General features: G+C 40.6%; 1 protein-coding gene across 1 annotated transcript in view; it reads left to right on the top strand.

Annotated features, from left to right (window-relative positions):
* Nucleotides 1-11,032: 11,032 nt before the first annotated feature.
* Nipa1 (NIPA magnesium transporter 1) overlaps nucleotides 11,033-16,257 on the top strand; it is a 49,671-nt gene continuing 44,446 nt past the window's right edge. The window contains exon 1 of the mRNA XM_055607497.1: nucleotides 11,033-11,192. Within this exon, the coding sequence (XP_055463472.1) occupies nucleotides 11,033-11,192 (160 nt within the window). The remainder of the gene's footprint in view (nucleotides 11,193-16,257) is intronic.

Here is a 16,257-nt window from a genome sequence, read left to right as displayed (position 1 = left end):
TTCTCAGTTGGGTTTTAGAACTGTTATTTTTCTCCACCTGATTTACTATAAGGGATTCTGTACTGTATGCATCATCCATATATCAATATCCCCCTCTTATTCTTACATGTTTTCTTCTTTTCCTCATCATTATTCCCTCCTCTTTTTACTCCTTTTTTCTTTTTACTTATTAATTATAACCTTGCACAGCTTTAGCAAACTCTAAAATCTGTGTACCAAAACAGTACAACTTTCCTCTCTTAGCTATTTACTTACCTTGATTTTTTTCCTTTAAAGTCAATCTGATATTTAATCCTTATTCACTCTGCTTCTCTCCCACTCCTAATTTTATTAACTACAATTCGAGTGCTCTCTGTAATGTCCTTGATTGTTTATACTCCAATACTTACTGAAGTCAAGTGGACACTGTTGCGCTAATAGCAAAACAGCCGTAGTTGTTCTCCTGGTTAATAATATCCTACTGAGGGACTAATATAGGGCTTACACCAGGGACCCAGAAGCCCTGGTCTGAGTAATTATTTTCTTCTTGTTTGTCTTTTAAAAACATCTGTTTGTTTGTACTGCGTGTGTTTGTGTGTGAGTGTGAGTTTATGTGTACCACATGTAATCAAGAGCCCATGGATGTCAAAAGAAGGTATTGAATTCCCTGAAACTAGTTACTGGTGGAAGTAAGCCAGCAGGTAAGTGTAGGGAACTGAACCTGGGTCCTCTGCAAGAATAAGGTTATTGATTGCTGAGCCATCTCTTCAGACCCAAGAGGAATTATTTCATGAATTACATAGTCAACATTACTACTTAAACATTGCAAATATTTCAACTGAGATAATGTAGTTAATTAGAAAAGTAAACCTGCATGGAGTTGGAGAGATGGCTCGACACTGACTGTTCTTCTAGAGGACCTGGGTTCAAGTCCGCACCCAGAAGGCAGCTCACGATTATCTGTAGCTCCAGTTCCAAGGGATCTGCCACCCTCATATAGACATACATGCATAAAAATAAATCAGTGAAAAAAAATAAAAGCAAAGGTATAACATAAGATACATAAAACCAAATTCAGTAACATTAGTACATTAGAAAACACTCCTGGACATATACCCAAAAGATGTCCCATCCTACCTCAAAACACTTGCTCAACTATGTTCATAGCAGCTTTATTTTAATAGCCAGAAACTAAGAACAACCTAGATGTTCTTCATCTAAAGAATAGATAAATACAATGTGGTGCATTTACACAATGGAGTATTACTCAGTTGTTAAAAAAAAAAATAGCATCATGAAATTTGCAGGCAAATGGAAAGATCTAGAAAAAAATCATCCCGAGTGAGGTAACCCAGAGCCATAATGACAAACATGGTATGTATTCACTTATAAGTTGATATTAGCTGTAAAGGAAAGGATAACCACGCTGAAATCCACAGACCCAGAGAGGTTAAGTAATAAAGACAGCTCAACAGGGGATGCATGGATCTTCCTGAGAAGGGGAAATAGAATAGATTTCACTCCTCTTAGTAATGGAGGGTACAGGGCCTGAGGCAGCCATCTTCTGTTACTAGGCAAGGCTTCCAGTGGTGTGACTGAGACATCATTCTAACCACAAACCCTTTGACCTTCAATTTGTCCTGCCTGTCAAAATGTGCTGGGGTAATGGTGGCACAGAATTTGTGGGAGTGGCCAACCAATGGCTGGTCCTGTTTAAACTTAGGAGATGAGCAGTACGTGCTGTGAATGTTCATATCAACCCTTTGGAGAAACTCAGAAGATTGTGAGTGAGTCTGAGCTTTACACCGTTGCACTTTAGTTTTGCTTTGATCTGATTGTGACTATGCTGCTCTGGCTCTTCCCTCTTGGAATAAGAAAGTATGAAACTTTAAAGATCTCAGACTTTTCAGTGTTAGAATATGTGATACTGTGACAATAATATTAACAAGCCATCATGGATACAAATGAGAAAATAAAGTTTTTAGTTGAATAGTGATGTGTTTGTGTGTCAAGATAAAAAGAAGCCCATTATAGAAGAGGAAATCTCAACTGAGAAAATGCCCCAAATGACTGGCCTCTGGGCAGTGTTGTGGTGTGTTTTCTTGATTGATGATTGCCATAGGAGGGGCCAGTTTACTGTGACCCATACAAACCCTAGGCTGTGGCCTAGGTGCTATAAGAAAGAAGGCTGAGCAAGACACAGATAGGAAATCAGTAAGCAGTACTTCTCTGTGGCTTCTGCTTCAGCTCCTACCTTTAGTGCCTGCTCCTGCCTTCCCTGGGTGACGGATTACAAACTGTAAACTGAAATTAAACATTTCCTCCCCAAGTTGTTTTTGGTCATGTTGTTTTTTTCTAGCAATAGAAACTTAAGTAAGAAGGACAGTGAGCTAGGAAGTGATATTATGTCTTTTTTTTTCTCTTCCCAAGGAGTCAAATGATGTTATCTAACATTGAAACAGACTTAACAGACATATAACTCGCAACATTATGTTTTTACTGACTTTAATTTTAGGCACATGTTTTAGAAAATGTCACTCTAAGAGGCAAGTTGAAACATCGATTTTTTAAAAATTTGTTATGTATACAGTATTCTGCCTGCATGTATGCCTGCATGCCAGAAGAAGGCACCAGATATCATTATAGATGGTTGTGAGCCATCATGTTGTTGCTGGGAATTGAACTCAGGACCTCTAGAAAAACAACCAGTGCTCTTAACCTCTGAGCCATCTCCCCAGCACAAAGCATATTGAATTTAAGAACAGTTTATTTAAGCCAAAATGAGAATAACCCTCCAGTAGAAACACAATCCTTCTTGCCCATTAAAAACAAATAATTCTAATGTTCCATAAAGGAACACACAAACCAAATGAAAGTAGCTTGACAAGGAAATCCTTTTTGTAAAAAGCATGCATCAGAATTTGAACTTCATGCTCAAGAGGTTTCTCTGTTTTATCTGTGTTTTAAAGATGGTGATTTTGGCTCATTCAACTTGTTGGAGCAGAACTTTACACTCTGTTGTAGTTTGGGTTTTATTGCTGTGAAGAGTCACCATGACTACAGCAACTCCTATTTAAAAAAAAAACACACAGAAATCATTTCATTGGGGCTACTTTACAGTTTCAGAGGTTTAGTACACTATTGTCATGGCAGGAAACTTGGCAGCATTCAGACAGACATGATGCTAGAGAAGGAGCTAAGAGTTCTACATCTCCATCCACAGGCAGCAGAAGACTGTTCCACAGTGTGTGTAAGTTAAACACATGAGACCTCAAAGTCTGCCTGCACAGTGACACACTTCCTCCAACAAGGCCACACCTACTTTACTAAAGACACACCTCCTAATAGTGACCTCCCTGTGGGCCAAGCATTCAAACTCATGAGTGTGTGGAGGCCATACCTGCTCAAGCAATCTCACTGACTCAATTGACTAATCAGCTCAAAAGGGAAGAGAACAGTTCAGGAAATACGAGTTCTTGTGGGGCTAACTACTTTTGATAAAAATAAATAAACACGTAAGTAAATAAATAAATATTTAGAAAGAAACAACAAGAAAATCCCTAACTATTAGATTTCTACAGCAGCATAAAGAAAAGGCAGAAAGAGACCAGAATCTGACTTCCCCAGATGGTACTTTGTTTTTCTTAGTGCACATAGCTGTTGTTTTTAACAAAATCTTCATTGGTTGATTTTACCAATAAAGATTCTGGAGCCGGATGTTAGGGTGAAAGCCTGCTAGCTCAGACAAACAGAGAAAGCACCCAGCTGACCTTCCTCCTGAGCCAATGTCCCAAAAGGAAGCTGCCCTTTTCCACACAGTCTCAAAAAACCCTCAAACATCATGTCCCTCCTGTCTACTTCCTGTGTTTCTATCAGTCTGCTGACTTCCTCTTACTCTCCATGATTCTTTTTCCTATGTTTACTCCCTGTCAACTGGTTGTTCGGTCTGCCTCTTGACCTATGGTTGACTTTATTTGATCCTGTTTACAATAATCAAGCTTTCAGGACTACAACCTATTAAGTATATCCGAGGCACATAAACTTTGTTCCTAGTTACCTGCTTCAGACTCAAACATTAAAACACGTACAGGATAGATGAAGCTTATTTCTAGAATTAGTTAGTACTCTGTATGGCTGCTAGTATCACAACAGAAAGTTTATAAATGCATAATAATCTTATAGATTTTGAGATAATATTTATCCTTAAGAAAACTTTTAAAGAGTCAAATGAAAACCAAAAAATTATGAGACTAGTGGCAATAGAATAGTTCGTTATTTTTTGTTTTCCTCTGTCCCATACTAGGTGGGTCCTCTGATATGAGAGAGATTTTGGATTTTCATTTAACATGCATACACAGGTTTTGAGAAGGAGAGAGCCATGCTCCAACCCCAAAGCCAGTTTTAATTTTTAATTAAATTGGAACCACATAAAGACCATTTGCCACTTACATATGTAGAAGGCAGCGGTACCACTTGGCAGTTTACTCTTTTTCTTGGTACATTTTGTCTGGCTGATTCGTCATTTTTCTTCAAATGTTTCATTTGTCCAGTAGACTCGGATTCCTTGGTTGGATACTTTTATTCTTCTGGAAAGATAAAAACAAAACCCTGTCCCAATCCTAACTCTGGAGGGTGGGATTTCTTTTTTGGTGGGTTTTATCTTAAAGCAAAATGATTTTGGCAATAATAACAACAACAAAAAACAAAAAAACATGGTATTATTTCAATTGAAATTTTAAAAAATCTTTTGAAAATTTGCAACTAAATATACTTTAGTATGTGTAGATACTAAATATACCTATATTCCCCTTTCTCTTTATATATAAATTCAAGGTTTAAGTGTATTTATTTTTAGATCACAAAGGACATTCACTTTGAATTTCAGCTTGCCTTTTACAATTGGCTTTTAAATTTAAATCACTGTAATTCTTATGTGCTTGCCTCTGCCTCCCAAGTATTGGGATTAAAAGTGTGTTCCTCCCTAGAGCTGAGATAAAAAGTGTGAACCACTGCCTGGTTATAGACTCCTTATAGTAATTATAGGGTTGTCCTGGTTTAATTTGGTTCTCCATTTCCCCTCATTTTTTAGTGTTAGTGTTAAGCTTTCAAGTTTTTCAAGTGTCTAATTTATTGTTCTTGCTAATTTATTCTGAATTTATTCCATGAAAAATTTTAATATTTAGTCTTAATTAAACATGATGCCAATATGTCCACTATTTCACTGTTTTCACTATTTCATTATTTCTGTCTTGCCTGTATGAACTACATAGAATTTGATGTCTTTGCTAAGTTTTACTAGGATTTACTATTTCTATTCATGCCTCCCATGACCAGATATCTTTGTGGTTTATCTGCCAGTTAGTGGTATTCTTTTTTGAAGACCATATAGCAATACCATTATACACTCACCAGGTATTGGAGAAGATGGAAATTTTTCCTTTTGCTTTTCTAGTTGCTTGTCTTATAGCCAATAGTGCTGTACTGATTTTGTGGCTCCTTTTTCAGTATTGGCCTTTCCATCCCCTGGTCTATAGGCCGCCATTTCCATTCATTTTGGTTCCATCAGTGGTTGATGAACCATCAGTAAACCATGTGTTAGTCAAATGTTATGACCATTCTGTTGGTCCTCACAGTTCAATAGGTGTGCCTAGCATCTGATTATTGGAAAACAGTAATAACTCTAGCCCTATGTCATTGTTCTATGGCCCTAGCTTCCTCTTTCCACTGTGTTCGCCATTGTAAATGAGGACCAGCGTTGTTAAATCTTTCCAGTTTGGGGGGATAAATCTGCTGTGAGTTGCCATGAATTTAATATCTGCTTCACATAGCTTGAATGCATATGACATGAAACAATCACTTCCTAAACTCTTTTCAAATCTAATATGTCTATAGGAGTCTATTTAACTTCTTCATAACTTTAGTGGGTGTGTATTCTCTCCTGGAAGGTCTTGTATAGTAACTGGATAAAGTAAGGATTGGTTTTCTTTGCTCTTTTGTTTGTTTGTTTGTTTGTTTGAGACAGGATTTCTCTGTGTAGCCTTGGCTGTCCTAGACTCGCTTTGTAGATCATTGTGGCCTCAAATCCACAGAAGTCCACCTGCCTCTGTCTCCCAGAGTGCTGGGATTACAGGCATGTGCCACTCTCCTGTCATAAGGTTGATTTTCTAACAACCCCTATTCAGTTTCATCATGCAGTGGTGTGGTAGTTTCTTGCCTAAATTTCTCTGTCTGTGACTGATATTTTTCTTATTTTAATTTATAAATCTTTCTGAGACTTGTATCTTATGAATCCACTTTTCATATTTGGCACAAAAAAATCCACTATGGCTCTAAAGGATAAAATATAAATTACCAGATGGATAGTAAAATACAACATAATGCCAATCTCAGTTAAGTCATTTATCTTTTCATTTCCTGCTTCTATTTTCAAGTCATCTAAAGTAGCACTATATAGGGTTCTAACACTTTGTATTATGGTATTTACCATCCCAACTCTCCTTGAGGATTTCCCAGGTGCCTTGTAAATCTGATGGCTTCTCATTTCTCCGAAGCTGACATGATTTCTCTGTCTGTATAGTCATGGCCATACAACATTGAGCACCAAATGTTGTTTTTAACAAAATATCAATTGGTTGATTTTACCAATAAAGATTAGGGAGCCAGAAACTAGGGTAAAAGCCTCCTAGGTCAGAGGGGCAGAGAAATCTCCCAGTTGACCTTCCTTTTTAGTTGATGTCACAGAAGGCAGGATGCTCCTTTCCCAGTCCCATAATGGGGAATGCTTCTTCCCCACACCATCTCAAAAAACAAACAAACAAAAACCTCAAACTGAATGCCCCTCCCTTCCACTTCCTGTGCATCCTCTATCCTTCCTCCTGACTTCCTTTTACTCTCTATGGTTCTTTTTCCTTCTTTTTTTATTTCATTTTTTATACTCCTGTCCCCTCCAGGTCCTTCTATCTACCCTTCCTTTCTTCCATAAGACTCCCTGCCCTCTGCCCAAAGTTTGCCTGTCAGTCTCTGCACCTTCTTCAATCCCCTGTTGGGTGGAGTCTTTCAGAAGACATCTATGGTAGGCTCCCATCCTGTTCCCTCTCTTCTGCCACTTCCAGTATCTAACCTGTTTGCCATTCTGAATGAGAATTAAGCAACCCCCCTAGAGTCTTCTTTATAGTGTAGCTTAGCTTCTTTAGGTCTGTAGATTGTAGTATGCTTATCCTATTTAATATAGCTAATATCTGCTTATAAGTGAATATATACCATGCATGTCTTTCTGCTTCTGGGTTACCTCACTCAGGATGGATGATCTTTTCTAGTTCAGTATTTATCATCCTGCACAAAATTAAAATTCAAGTGGATCAAAGACCTCAACATAAAACCAGAAACACTAAATCTGCTAGAAGAAAAAGTGGGGAAGAGCCTTGAACTCAGCACAGGAGACAACTTCCTGAAGAGAACACCAACAGCACAGGCTCTAAGATCAACAATGAATAAATGGAACCTCATGAAACTGAAAAGCTTCTGTAAAGCAAAGAACACTGTCCACAGAACAAGATAACAACCTACAGACTGGGGAAAGATCTTCACCAACCGTACATCTGACAGAGGCTAATATCCAGAATATATAAAGAACTTAAGAAATTAAACACTAACAAACCGAATAATCCAATTAAAAATGGGTTACAGAGCTAAACAGAGAATTCTCAAGAGAAAAATATCAAATGGCAGAGAAAAACTTAAAGAAATGCTTAACGTCCTTAATCATCAGGGAAACGCAAATCAAAATGACTCTGAGATTCCATTTTACATGGATCAGAATGGCTAAGATAAAAAACACACAGAAAGGGACAGCCTCTTTCCTGTGGGAAACTGACAAGTCTTCGGAGGAAAAAAGCTAATTATAAATTTGTATAGTTGCAGGCTGAGGCGCTTGTGAATGAACAAATTGTTGCAGCCATGGCCCATATTTCTCTCTTGCAGCGTGTCCTTCCTGAAATTGTTCGTCCAAGATGACTTCCTTGGGAGATGGGCTGTCTGTACAGACATTCCTTTCTGTGCTGATGGGTAACAGTTGGTCAAGGTCATTTGTAATCCTGTTTTTTACATCCAAGGCACTGAATCACTCACCCCCTTTGATAGGGAAAAACTATCTACTTTTCTTGCATTGTACAGAAAAAGTTTTCAAAATAGACTTAAACAGGTCTGGTGAAAAAAAAAAAACACTACCCAATAAAATGCTAAGGAGATTACAGGAAATAGATTATTATAACTACATTAATTAATAGGAACTACACAGGATGGTGATTGGTTGTCATGTATACATTTTAAATAACAATAAGCAGAGCAAGGTGCTAGAACAAGAAATAACTTCAAAGGTTCCTCCAATTTATGTATTCATTTATGTATTTATGTATTTATTTGTTTTGGTTTTTCAAGACAGGGTTTCTCTGTATATCTCTGACTGTCCTGGTCTCCCATTGTATACCAGACTGGCCTTAAACTCAGAGATCATCTGCCTCTGCCTCCTCAGGGGCTGGGATTAAAGACGAATGCCACCACTCCTTGGCAACAATTTTTTTTAAAACAATGTCTTAGTTACTTTTCTATTGCTATGACAAAACGTAATGATGACCATGACAACTTAAGTGTTTAACTGGGCTTATGATTTCAGAGGGTTAGGTTTCATGATTTCAGAAAAAAGGCATGGTGGCAGGAACAGCTGAATCTTGATAACACAAGCAGGATGCAGAAAAAGCTAACTGGGAATGGCTCAAGCCTTTTGAAACCTCAAAGCCCACTCCCAGTGACACACCCCCTAATCCCAAACTTTTCTACCAAGGAGACCACATATCACATACTTGAACATATGAGCCTAGAGGGAATATTCTCACTCAAACTACCACACGTCACTTCCTGCTGTTCTACCTCCTTTTGCTGAAATTAATCGTGAAAGTTATTGCTTATTTCAAATGCTATTTTTTTTCAGTGCTAGGAATAGATAAATACTATTTATCTATTTATCTATCTAGGCTAGAGCCTAGATAAATACTCTGATACTGAGCTATTGGAAGAACCCTGCTGTTTGAGGTTGCAGTCCTCCCAGTCCAGATAGCCATTCTGAGCTGGGTGTTAAGGTGCAGGCCTCCTGCTCTCTGCCTGACTTCATCTATGTCTCTAGACATAGATGCCTCTAACCACGTTTGATATATGGCCTTTGACACAGTTCCCTGCTAGCTCTGCCCTCCCTGCACCTATAGGATAATTAGGTACTGTGTTCCCATTCATATGATAGGAGCCTGCTGTTTAATGCAAATCAAGCGTCCAAAAAGTGCCTAGTTTTAACCAATTATGTACACTGGTACACCTATTCTTAAGCTCCTCCACCCCTGCTCCCTAAGGGGTATATAGACTTTGTTCTCAAGAATTAAAGTTGAACTAGCTCCCTGAAATGAGCTCCCAGGGTGTTTGATCTCCATCATGTTCGCCAGCCTTCCAAGCTTTTTTTTTTTTTTTTGAGACAGGATTTCTCTGTGTAGCTCTGCTGTCCTGAAACTTGCTCTGTAGACCAGGCTGGCCTTGAACTCACAGAGATGTGCCTGCCTCTGCATTGGGAATACTCCCATGCCAGATTCTTAACAGGTAAACAGAAGAATTATTACTGAGTAAACAGAAACCTAAACCCAGCATTCTTCAATTTCTGTTTGTCAGAAATTTCCTTTCTCGTCCCCGAACCACCTCAGGGAAAAGTTGTCTGGTTTCTGATCAGTGAAGCCTGCAACAGATCAAAAGCGCCTACACTAACTCCCAGGCTGCTGTGGCCGGCCTCTTCCCAATACAACTGACAAAGCTTATTTGGCAGGGTGCTGTTCTCTGGTCTCTGAGTCAGCCTGGCAGTTTGTACCCTCCCACTGACTTTCATACCCTGGTTCAGTGGTTTCATTGTGCCTCGCCACAAAAATAGCAACTTTTATCATCTGGAAGGACACAACCTGATAGACTCATTCAGCAGTTTTTTGTTTGTTTGTTTGTTTGTTTTCAAGACAGGGTTTCTCTGTGTAGTCCTAGCTGTTGTTGGGCTCACTCTAATACATCAGGCTGACCTCGAACTCACAAAAATCAGTCTGGCTCCCGGATGCTGGGAGTAAAGGTGTCCACCACGATGGCCAGGGTAATAATTCAGTAGTTCTGATGCATAAATAGTTTAATTTTATATTGCTTCAGAATAATGCTGTTTTATAGAGTTTCAAAAAGACATACATCTTTAATAACGAATAAAGTTTTCATATGCAAGGTCCTGAGTTTAATTCCCAGTACTGAGAAAAGAGGTTTTCATTAAAGTTTAATTTAAAATAGGAGGGAAGGGAAATACATTTGAAGCAACTTAACAACCAACAAACAGCTGAATGGTTTGATACATTTTATTTTCATGGACATTACACAGGTAATAAAACAGTAATTGTGTGAGAACATGGAAACAGATTTCTATGTAACACTCAATGAAAGAGAAAAATTGTGCATTGCCTTTGAACACGTGGGAAACGCCCACAATACTTAGGTGAGAGTTGTAGAAGTGAGTCAAATAACTTTCTCCTATAATCTTGATATACTTTATTAAGAATTAAAATGAAATAACAATACTATGATCACAAGGCAGTGATCCAAAGAGAAGGCAGCGGACTTCTCAGGGAGCCGAGCAGCGAGAAGAATGCATCTTTTTTTCTAGCACAGAAATGAGTTCCTAGAGGACCTGTGCAGGTCTGGGAGTCTCTGCCCGAGGCCCTAGAAGTCTTTGGGCAGGACTTCTTCCTGCCCCAGGCGTCAGCGCACTCTACTGAATTATCTCTCAGCTTCCACACAGAACTCTCTGCCTTCTGTCCCCGCAGCATGCTTCCCACGTCCGCTAACCCCGCTCCCACGCGCGCCTTGCTCCGAAAGCCCGACCCCTAGACTCAGGCTCTGGCTCTGGCTCTGGCCCCGCCCCGCCCCGCGCGGCTCCTCTGCTAGCCGGTGGGGCGCGTCGCGCGCACGCGCAGCGGAGGGCGGCGCGGGCGGCATGGGGACTGCGGCGGCGGCTGCGGCGGCCGGGGAGGGGGCGCGCGGCCCGAGCCCCGCCGCCGTGTCGCTCGGCCTGGGCGTGGCTGTGGTATCCAGCCTAGTGAACGGGTCCACGTTCGTGCTGCAGAAGAAGGGCATTGTGCGCGCTAAGAGGCGAGGTAGGGCGGGCCGAGGCCGGGCCGGGGTCCGCGCCACGCGGCTGCGGGAGCCTGTGCTCATCACACGGGCGGGCTCCCCATTCCCGGCAACCCAGCAGGCATCACCTCCGCGTCCCAAGCGGTCTCTCTTTCGGCGGCCAGGGAGGCCTTCTGCACTCATTCAGGAGCCCTTCACCGGACTTCTTGTCCTGTTCCTATACCCATCCAGTCCTGCAATCCCTACCCCGTGGCGGAGCATCCTGACAGGTGCTCAGCTTGGAGTCCTGCTGCCCAGAGGCCCGCACTCCCCTCCTGTCTTGCAGGGCTTCCTTTTCTTAGGATCCAGAGGTGGGTGGAGCCAGGCCTGCCTTTGCCATGGACTGGGCCTGGGGTGCACTTGGGAGAGCACTTGGTGGTTCGAGGAAGTAAGGGTGTGTGGTGGGCCCGCAGGATGTGCAGGCGCCACTGAGGTGCCCACTCTCACCTTCAGCGCAAGGTCTGTTCTTCCCAGCGGCTTTTGCCCTGGGGTCCTTAGTTGAGTTACCTCTGGTTGATATTTCAACCATCTGAAGCGTGAAGAAAACGTAAAACAGGCGTGCAAATGGGCCTGCTGAGCGTGCCCTGGGTCGACAGGTCACCAGACACTACTTCTTAGTGATCTAGAAATGGGATGAGGCACAGAGCCCTTCTTTGTCCCTGCCATGCCATTGTGTTGAGAGGCCTGTGACAGGCACTGAACACAAGAGGCAGAATACTTTGAAGGGGAAAGTAAACATTGCTTTCAGAGACCAAGAAAGGCTTGTGGTTGGAGCCACAACATCAAGAGCTCTATGGATAAGGACCCCCGGCAGCCAGCATATAGGAAGTAAATACACTTAATAGTTGCAATTCCACAACACATTTGAAAGTTTGACTAACCTGGCCAGGGAGTCAAGAGCCTTCAGAAAAGAGACAAAGAACTGACAATCTTGAAAGTACAAACCCAGCAATGTTTATTTAAAGAAATTAATTTCAAAATGAAAACATTGCAAATCAAATGTAAAACCTAAGTCAAACCAAGTGTGATTTCCCAAGACTACAGATGTGTCGTTAATGTACAAACATATCTAGTACACATCTGACAGCCACACTTAGGGACTGTCTGTCAGTTTGGGCAGGCATCAAGTTTGGGCAGAGGTGTTTGTTGTAACTAAAAATTGAAAACTACATGTGCCTTTTATAGGATTGAATGAGATGGGTACTTGTGTGGTATTCTTGCAAATCCAGCGATTCCAAGATAACTCTGAAATAAGCATGACACAAAACACAGAAACCTCAGCTGAGGAACATCGTACAAAAATACCTGACTGGTCTTCTAATCAAGGCCATGAAATCTGAGAAACCCTCATGTCCAGAAGGAATCACACCATCAAATGTAAGACATTAGAGGAAAGGAAAAAAAAAATGAATACAGATAAAGATAAAGCAATTTTTTAGCAAAAATAAATGTGTTATTTTAGTTCAGTTTTTGTGTTCCTGGGGACTGCTAAATTAAAAAACTAACCTAACTAACTAATTGTTTTTGAGGTTCTGGGTCTAATCGCAAGCACATTTTAAAAAGCCAAAATCCAAATACGTGGATGCTTTTATATATACCTACATACTATATATTTTATTGTATGTATGTATGTATTACTTTAGAAAATAGTCTCTTATTATGTAGCCCAGGCTGCTCTCAAACTCATGATCTTTCTGCCTCAACATCCTGGGTAGCTGGGATTACAAGTGTGTGCCACCACACATGGGTTCGTACTATGCCTTTAAATTAATAAAGTAAAAATGCAATATTCATTAATTTTTAACTTTTCTTACTGTCTACCAGCTGCTATAGGTTGAGATGGTAGTGGAAGGCATTCAGTCTTGCTTTAATTAGTAAATCTACCTTAACAGATTTTTTGAAACTCTTATGTTATATATTATTATAGATATTGAAGCTAGAACAGTTTTAAAATCTATTCTCAGGCCAAATATGATGGCATGTGCCTATAATCCCAGGCTGAGACTCCAAGACCCCATAAAAAAAAAGTAAAACAAACTTCCCATAAACTTTTTTTTACCATATCTGCTTAACAACCAACAGAATTGATAACTATCAAATAACTGAAATGGAAGAGGAGAGAAAAAGGTGATAGGTGAGAATTGGATGGCCACCAGCTACAGTGGCACACACCTGTAATCTCAGCACTTGGGGAGGCAGAGACAGGCAGATCTCTGTGAATTTGAGGCCATCGTGGTCTACAAATCAAATCTAGGAGAGCCAAGGCTACACAGAGAAACCCTGTCTCAAAAAACAAACAAACAAAAAATTGGAAGGCCAAGTTCTTACGTTAAGAGAGATTAAACCTTATGGTTTCTTATAGTAGAACTAACTATGCTTACCTAGAATATTTGACCTTTATTTATTATTTATTTGACAGGTTGTAGCATTTCTAGAAAGCTCAAGCTCAGGGAAGCTAAATTATAATTATAGTTCTTCAACGGAGAGGTTTGGGGACCTAGTGGCTTTAAGTGTCACCTTTAAAGGACATTCTCAAGGAATGGACTCACTGGAGGCCCGGAGAGAGTCTTCTGAAGTACAGGCTCAGGATTCAACTACCTAGCTTCTTTATTGTGCCTTTGAATGACATGTGAGTGAGACTTGGGCAGGAGCTCTTACTCATAATATATTTCACAGGGCATTTGTTGAGGACCTCAGAAGAGACCACAACTGCATATGTTCAACTGCCTTGCTTTATATGATATGGTATTTGCATATAACTGATGACATCCTCTATTCATATTTTATACTGTATATTTATACTTTTAATAATCTGTTAATGACTTACAAAACTTAAAGTAAATGTTATATAAATAGCTGTTACACTTTATGGTTTAAGGGAATGATGACAAGGAAAAAGTTCATACATATTCAGTATGGGCTTTTTGTTTGTTTTTGAGACAGGTTATCATCCCAGGCTAGCCTTCGACTGGTAGCTGAGGATAACCTTGAACTTCTACTCCTCCTGCCTCTACTTTCCAAAGACTAGGATTACAAATATTCACTATAATGCCCAGTGTAAGCAGTGTTGGGAGATGAAATTGAGGTTTTATGCATGCTAGGCAAGCACTCTATCAGTTGAGCTATATCCCTGGCTTTGCATGTGTGTTCTTCAAAAGACTTGTTTGATCATTGTATGTAGAGGGACCAGAGCTGCCTGGAGACCAGGCTCAGAAAAATTGGTTATACAGAACTGGCTGATGGTGTTTCATGATTAGTTACTGAACTCTAAGCAGGATACTGTAGACCAGGAAGAACTGGTTGATCTTTTACAGTTTTCCCTTTTTAAAATCAAGAGCACAATAAAATTCTGCCTTATAAGAATAACTGTCAATGAGGAAATATAGAACAAGTATTGGTAGGGAATTGGAGAATTTAAAACTCTTATGTGGTGCTAGCAGGTAAGTAAATTGATATAGCTGCTTTGGAAAATAGTATGCTTGTTCTTCAAAGTGTTAAGTATAGAAATACCATTTGACCCAGCAGTTCGACTTCTTGGATTATGCAAAGACCTGAAATATTCTGGCCATAACTGAAAGAATTGACAGCAGGGAATCAAGAGATTTTGCATTTTTGGTTATAAAGGCATTATTCACAGAACCAACAGATAGGAGGAGTGACGGTATGCTGAGTTTTCTGTTACTGTAACAAATACCTGTGATGAATTAATAAGAAAAAGTTTACTTTGACTCTTGATTTTGGAAGTATCCTTACACTTACCTCAAGCAGGAGCTAGGAAGAAAAAGGTAGAAAAAGGAAGGACTCAGAGTTCCACATTCTCCTTCAAGTACATGGCCTGAATGACCTAAGACTGTCTGCTAGCCCTGGGTGTTACAGGTCCTGCCATCCCCAGCTGTGCCACAAGCTAGGAACTAAGCCTTGAGCACGTGGCCCCTGGAGGATATTCTAGATCCCATGTTAGCAGATAGCTATCATTCTGCCCTTAAATAATGATGCATTATAACATAAATGAATCTTGAGGACATTCTGCTAAGTGAAATACGCCTGTCCTGAAAGGACAGTCCTGTGTGATGCCCTTTACATGAGGTTCCCAGACCAGTTCAAATTTATGGACCACTAGAGAGTGTACTAATGGTGACCCCCTAGAGTGGAGTGAGAGAGGAATGGAGAACAGTGTTTTAACACCCAGAGCTGAACATTTTGAGGGCAATAGCATTTTAGAGATGAGTTATTATTATTACTTTTCTTGTTACTGTGAGCATCTGTGTGACAGGAAGCATCATGAGGGAGGACAGTTTTGTTTTGGCCCACACTTTAAGGAGATAGTATGTTGTCCCAGGGAAGGCTAGGCTACTTAGCACCGGAAGTGTATATCAGCTGTGTTGAAGTTTGAATGTGAAATGTCCCGCTGTAGTCACCTGTGTTCACTTGGTCAAAGATGGTAGCACAGGGAGGGTTGTGGACCCTTTTGAAGGTAGAGTCTCTCTGGGGGAAGTGAGCTGCTAAGGGCAAGCCTTGAGATTTTGTAGTAGAGCCTATTTTCTGTTCACTCTCACTTTGTGATTTTGGATGGGATGTGACTAGCTGGCCTCCTGTTCTTAGGAGTCTTCCCTGCTATGAGCTACTGTATCCTGTTGAACTATAACTGTTAGCCAGAATAAACTTCTCCTCCTTGAGTTGCTTCTTACCAGGTGTATGGTCACAATAATGAGAAAACAAACTAAGCTCCTGCTGCCAGTGACTTCGCACTGTGATGAACTGCATCCTCACACTGTGTGCCACAAGAGCCCCTTTCTCCCTTAAGCTGCATTGATGGGGTGTTTTTATCACAGGAATTAGAAGAAGAACTAAGAAAACTGGTACTGAGTCAGCAGTGGTGGGAGGCAGAGCCAGGTGGATCTCTGAGGCCAGCCTGGTCTACAGAGCAAGTTACAGGGCAGCCACAGCTGCACAGAGAAACCCTCTCTCGAAAAACAAACACAGAAGGAAGGAAGGAAAGAAGGAAGGAAGGAAGGAAGGAAGGAAGGAAGGAAGGAAGGAAGGAAGGAA

The sequence above is a fragment of the Psammomys obesus genome, unplaced genomic scaffold (assembly GCF_907164565.1).
Source record: "Psammomys obesus unplaced genomic scaffold, mPsaObe1.curated_primary_1811, whole genome shotgun sequence".
Taxonomy (NCBI): Eukaryota; Metazoa; Chordata; class Mammalia; order Rodentia; family Muridae; genus Psammomys; species Psammomys obesus.
This window is presented reverse-complemented; position numbering and strand designations above follow the sequence as displayed.